Consider the following 6,308-nt stretch of genomic DNA (forward strand, 5'->3'; position numbering starts at 1 on the left):
TCAATATAGTGCCATTACAGTAATTTTCTTTTGGGGACATATCAAACTGCTTTAAATTAAGATGTGCAGCTACACAGTTATCCCTCCTCCCTTTCCTCACATGTCCTGAGTAGTCAAAACTTTAATTTTATGTGGAGTGATTCTTCCACTTCACAGCACATTCAAACCAAAAGTTACTGCTTGTGGTGTATGCTGTCATCTAGCAACATTCAGCAGGACCTGGGTGTTGATACAAGTTTGGTGAAAACGGATTGGTTGAGTCTACATAGCTCAATCTTTTAGTTTGAAGTAGGAGACTGTTTAGGGAATAGGTTTAATCTTTTAAAAGTGTTCTGCATTTCATTTCTTGTAACACTGTTGCTGCCAATACCAGAGCCCAGCTTTGACCCATTTAAAAAAAAAAATCAGACTTGTTTGTTAACATATAGGGTACTACCAAGAGCTAGTGAGTACCTCTTTCTTAAAGATGCCACATCTTAGCTGTCAATTGACATGGGAATTGTATCTGGTGGGATCGGGCTGAACAAGGTTAAGATACACCTCCCCCACCTACCCTGCTTGACTAAAGTTTGAAAATCCATCCTAAGGCTACTTACTTTAGTAAGTAAATATCATTAGTTTCACCCTGGGAGTAGGGAAAAGTAGATTGGGCAGTTAGTCATGATAATTTTGCAAGGTTCCCTGTATTTAATCACCTGCAGTGTAACTTGTTTTCTTTCAGGAGTCTCAAATTTGTTTCTGCTACTCCTTGCCTTTCACATACTGGACCTCCTCTCTCACCAGCATCCTGTTGCTCCTTCTCTCACTACATCGAAGCTCTATCTCATGTCCTCAATTCACTCCTCCTCCACCCTGAAAAACAAATTACAGAAGCTGGCTTCTTTTGGTTCCCCTTTGTAGAACTCTCCCCTTACAAATATCTACTTGTCTCTGGTAATAGTCTCATTTTACAGGTGGGGAAATTGAGAGAGAATTATTGGGGCATGTCACCCTTAAGTTACAGCGCCTACTCACAGTATAGTTCTTTGATTAAAGGTAGATGAACTTGAGACCGAGCACTCCCTCTTACATATAAGCAACTCAGGGTACAAGGCTGAGAGGAAGCTTTGCTGGACAGGAGAACGTACAGAAAAATAGAAGCAGCTAAAGTTTTAAAAAGATTTATTTAAAAATATTTTCTTCCACTTGTCTGAGTAACCAACATGAATGGGTCCAACCGTATCTATGAAAAGACCTCTCGTGAATCAAGGACTAATAACATGGACCAGTTTTTTGGCTGTGAAGTCTGCCTCAGTTACTGAAGCACCTTGTATCCTATCTGCACCTTGAATGGCAGCAGAATTGCCCCCTCTGTTAAATCAGGATATGGCTTTTTCTTTCATGGCAGCTTTATATTTGCCCGTCATCTCTTTAGGCAGCGGTACTAGACCAGGGCAAGGAATCTGGCCTTCGATTTCACACATACATTCCCTCAGGTGATATTTTTTAGGTCCAAAGGTTGCAGGATGAGACAGCTTCTTTTTCTCTTGCTCCTCTTTCTGTAGCGTTTCCCTGGAAGAGGAAAAACAATTCGCTATGAAGGCGGCTGTATTTCTTCTCCACCCTCTCCCCTGCTGCCTAAAAAGAATGGTGGTGGTGCATTTTTTTCCATACACCAAAATTTCATAGGGCAGCATCTCCCACAGTAATGGCTGCTAGCAGCGAAACCACCTTTCCAGGACTGCCTTGTAGAAAAAATTCCCCTTCACTTAGCTTGGAGCAGCTTTACTTTGTCAATAGCACAGGCTACAGGAAAAGCACTAGCGAAGTCAGTACAAACAAACGTACTAGACCCTGATTTGTTTGTGCTGCTCTATAACTGACATTTAAATACAATATTAACGTTCCACTTGATTTTATAACTATATGGTTAAAAGTTCAGAAGTCAGCACTGTTTCAGTAATTGTGTGCTGTGACACTTCTGTATTTTTATATGTGATTTTGTAAGTTTAAGTGAGGGGAAACTTGGGGGTACACAAGACAAACCAGACTCTTGAAAGGGGCACAGTAGTTGGGAAAGGTGCAGAACCACTGTTCTAAACCTGGTTTAAGAGGCCTTGTCACTTTCAACCCCTCAGTCAGTGCTGTGACATCTTACAGCTCTGTCAGAGAGGAGACAGTGACTCTTCAGGTTGTGAACGATGTTTACTTACTCGCTTTTACCCAAGATTTTTTTAATGTGCTCCACTATCTCTTTGTTGCTTTTATCTTCCACATCAACCAAGACTTGCTCACCACTATCTGTAGAGGAAAGTGGTACAGAATAAATATTGAGAGGTGACTACCCAGACGTGTCTACCATTTCGCATTAGATCGAGTAAATATTTTAAGGTGTGAAGCACCAGCAAGACCGTCACAAACAGCCCAAGGTGCTGCCTGTTCCTTGGTCAGTAACCTCACTTTTGTATGCAGTTCTCAAGGGTGCAAGCTAAACTTTTAAAGGGGTCTTGGGGTGGGTGTTAGCAGGTAAAACTCAGCTCCTTGTAAACATTATTCCTTTTTACAGATGGGGCAGAGTTTGGAACAGAACCCAGGTCTTCCCAGTCCCCCTCCAATGCACTGTCCACTAGGCCACACTGCCTCCTTATAAATGGATCTCAGGACCAGAAAGCCATATGGGAAGCCACTGCCTTAATCCATCAACCTCACATCTTCCTATGGGCTAGTAAGAGAGAGCCATGAGAAGGCTTTACAGATATACCTGCAGGTATGATGTGAGGTCCTTATTAAGATTACCCTTGTAGTAGACTGTAACTGTTCTGCGGGAATGGAACAAACCCCTACAGCTTCAAATAGTGACACGGAAGTGCTGTGAGCAGGCAACACTGTAGAGCTTCTTTTAAAGATCAGCACCTGACCCAGCAAGTCTGTTAGGCCCCTTATACAACTGTTGGGTGCTCAGAGATCTTTGCTCTCTAGGCCCTTTTAAAGGGGAGGTTGCAGTTACCCTATCCTAAGAAGTCCTTGGCAGTGCCTAGATCAGGGGTGTGGAAACTCCAGCCCGTGGGACTGCTGCTCCCGGAAGCGGCCGGCACCACATCCCTGCGGCCCCTGGGGGAGGCGGGGCAGAGGGCTCCGAGCGTACTGCCTTCGCCTGGAGGTACCTCCCCCGAAACTCCCACTGGCCACGGGGAACCCGACATTCACGGCCCTGCATGCAATTTCCCCACCCAGATGCGGCCCTCAGGCCAAAAAGTTGCCCCACCCTGGGCCTGGATGTACGACATCCCCCAGGGAATCACAGACAGCATGAGGCAGCTGGGACAGCCAGCAGCTTGTGGGAGAGGAGAATCCGCTGTTCCTCTGTGGGGCCGGGGTGCCCAGCATCCCAAGGATAAAGCACTTACCTAAATAGAACCTTAGAAACGGCGAAGGGGTCATGTTCTTAAACATCATGATCTGGACCCAGGGGTTTTTGTACTGAATCTGAGGGATGTTGAAAAACACAAATTTCCTAGGGGGAAAAGAAAGCCAGAGTCTCTTGCAGCGAGCAAGTCAGTGTAAACGCCCACCGCCCTTCAGCAGCCGGCAGCAACATCTGCCCCCCGCCCCCCGGGACAGCCAGGGCGCGGTGCCCCAGGGACTGGGGAAAGGGGGGGTGAGCTCTGAAGCCCCCCCCGAGGCTGCACTCACCTGGTCCCCTCCCCCGGGCCGGCGGCGGGCTACCCAGCAGCCGCCTCTCCCCGGAGTGTCCTAGAGCCGTGAGCGGGGTGGCCACCGCTGCACTCACCTGGCCCCCTCGCTCAGCTCCCCGCGGGTGTTGTAGTTCACGGTCATCACCTTCACCGCGCCCTTGAAGACGATCTCCCCCTGGCTCAGGTACTGCAGGGTCCTGCGGATGGGGAACCGGCCCTTCATCGGCATGGCTGCAGCTGGCTCCCTCGGGCAGGCGGCGCAGCCCGCAGCCCCCAGCGCACGGGGGAAAGGAGGCGGCGCGGCCCGGCGGGCAGGCAGAGGAAACACGTGCTCTCCGCCCCGGCCGCGGAGGGCTACGGGAGGCGTAGTTTCGCTGCCCCGGGGTCGGGAAGCGGAGCTAGGGGATTTGCAGCCGCAACGGTGGGACGAGGAAGAGGGTGTGAGAAGGGAAACAGTGCGTGGACCGGGCCACCCTGGGATCCAGGAAGAAGAAGAAAAGCATTGGGGGGTGGGTAGAGAGGAGGCAGCGCTAGGGGAAGGCTGCAGTAGGAGTCACCTCCCTGGCTCGCCTTCGCATCTGTTTGCTTTTTGTAGAGAGCGGAAAGTGATTCTCAGCTGTTCGTTGTGGGCTTGGGTCCGCTGCCCGCTCGCCTCAACCTCACCTCTCATCAGTATTGCTCAGGTCACCAGGTGGGGCTCCACTGAATTGACCCCAGGAGGAAACTGAGTTGGTGGCCTTACAAATACTGGAAAAGAAAGCATTATCCAGCCTGGTACGGGGGCATTAGTGTTCTCCAGCTGCTGGAGAGAAGAGATTTTATGAGACTTCAGCTTTGTTTCTTTCTTTTGTCTTTCTCTCTTTTTTTAAAGTAAGCTTTTAGCCCTTTTGGGTGTGAATAAAAGCTTGAAAATGAAGTTTGTGCCGCTAAATGCTCAGAAGTCAGAAGGCAAAGAAGGAGCCTAAAATTTACTATTTAAAAAAAATCTTGTTACTTGTGAGCTATTGGCAGGACTATTTTGTGTGTGCTCGCACGTGCTTGACTCATGATTTTGGAAAAGCTGGGCTTGGCGATACTGATTTACAGTATAATTGTTAGGGTTCAGTAATTACTGCTAGCAATGGGTTGAAGAAAGGCGACTACAATCTGAAAACCACTGAAACATCGAGACCCTCTTTTAGAAGCCAACAGCATAAATCAATGACACGTTATGCATTTATGTAGTTAACACACTTGTTTGTGGGGAGATAATCTGTGATTAGAGCAGGATACTGGTAGTCAGGACTCCTGGGTTTAATTTCTCTCTCTGCTACTTATTAACTAGGTGTATGAACTGTTGAAACCACAGCTACTCTGTGCCCATTTCTCCACTTGCTTAGCTTGTGTGGTTGTGATCTACTTGTTCATAACACACTCTGCAGTTATGTAGCACTTTTTGTCCAACAATTTTGAAGTATTACTAACATCTAGTAATTTAACAGTCAAAATTGGTGTGGAAAGGGGTTTTATTCAATGTTATTTACACAATAGGAACTTGAGGCTTGATAGCCTGATTCAGGAATATCCAATAGCTCCTATCTTTGCCTGCAGTGATTGCGTGACCAATATGATTACAAGCATTTACATGATATTACAGTATGTGTTCCCTTTGCATGGTTCAGAGTAACAGTAATTTTCTCAACTGAGGAGCATGTACTCCCTACGTCTACCCAGCATTGAGCAGTTAACCTTAGAAAAATGAGCTGGGAAAACCCTGTCATCAGGCAAAGTGCCAAGAGATTCCAGAGCCTGCAGTTAGGGGAAAGCTGAAATGAACAAGTTTATTATGTGCTAAATGCGGCCAACTGTCTATTTCTATTCAACTCCAACTGAACGGCTATGATAGTGAAAACACCCTAACCTCTGCTCCCATGAACTTTATACTTGGGCCAGATAGCTGAAAAATTCCAGTTCAACATGGGAAATTATGAAAACATAGACCCTCAATGGCTTTGGATAAAGAGATCAGCACCCTGAGTGTTCGCTGTGTGGATTGCTAGGCAGTGAAGAGTTGAGCACAGAAGTTGTGAGTAGGACAAACTAGCAGGACCATACATGAAGTGAGCAGCAGCAGTATTTTTCACAAGCTGAAGCGTCTGAGTTGCCCTCAGTCCAGCTTTGAATAACAAAGATACAGATGACTGTGGCTAGATCTGCCTTGGAAGAAAGGAAGCAATATCTTTGCCAGCATAAGGCAGATGATGGGGTTTCTAGCTTTTGATGCTATTTGGGTTTGTACAAGCAGAGAAAAGTCTGCAAAAGAATCACCTGAGATTGAGAACTATTTTATAAATGACTGGGCAGATGCCTTCAACTAAGGAAGTGGTTATTGACTTCCCCAGGTCAACATAAGCAATTCACAAATTGAGCCTGAACTAAAAACCTGCCTTTTATCCATGTCCCTATCTTTGCCAGATATTGAAAAAGAGCAAGGAAACAGCTCCATTGCCATATGAAGAAACAGAGACATGGAGCTGAGGGTCCTCTGCATGTCGATTAACCCACAGACCATAAGCACCTCATAACCTGCCCATGTCTGTCCTGTTATTTTTTAAAGGGTTTTGAGATGTTAGCATGAAAGATGCTATATAAAGT

The 6,308-nt window shown here is 46.6% G+C and overlaps 1 protein-coding gene across 1 annotated transcript; it reads right to left on the reverse strand.

Annotated features, from left to right (window-relative positions):
- Positions 1-1,144: 1,144 nt before the first annotated feature.
- On the reverse strand, positions 1,145-4,087 carry MRPS25 (mitochondrial ribosomal protein S25). The gene is made up of 4 exons (XM_077822778.1): positions 3,770-4,087; positions 3,387-3,493; positions 2,193-2,280; positions 1,145-1,551 (listed from the first exon to the last, which is right to left on the reverse strand). Exons 1-4 carry the CDS (start codon positions 3,901-3,903, stop codon positions 1,359-1,361), a joined length of 522 nt encoding a protein of 173 aa, XP_077678904.1. The 5' UTR covers positions 3,904-4,087; the 3' UTR covers positions 1,145-1,358.
- Between the last annotated feature and the right edge of the window lie 2,221 nt (positions 4,088-6,308).

The sequence above is a fragment of the Eretmochelys imbricata genome, chromosome 7, assembly GCF_965152235.1.
Source record: "Eretmochelys imbricata isolate rEreImb1 chromosome 7, rEreImb1.hap1, whole genome shotgun sequence".
Lineage (NCBI taxonomy): Eukaryota > Metazoa > Chordata > Testudines > Cheloniidae > Eretmochelys > Eretmochelys imbricata.

What these genes read in the sequence shown, in the direction of transcription:
- MRPS25 (XM_077822778.1), bottom strand. Translation starts at nt 3,903, where the DNA reads ATGCCGATGAAGGGCCGGTTCCCCATCCGCAGGACCCTGCAGTACCTG. An exon ending in GAGCTGAGCGAGGGGGCCAG is followed by an intron (nt 3,494 to 3,769) that starts GTGAGTGCAGCG and finishes TTTTCCCCCTAG; the next exon opens with GAAATTTGTGTTTTTCAACA. An exon ending in GTTTCTAAGGTTCTATTTAG is followed by an intron (nt 2,281 to 3,386) that starts GTAAGTGCTTTA and finishes TTTCCTCTACAG; the next exon opens with ATAGTGGTGAGCAAGTCTTG.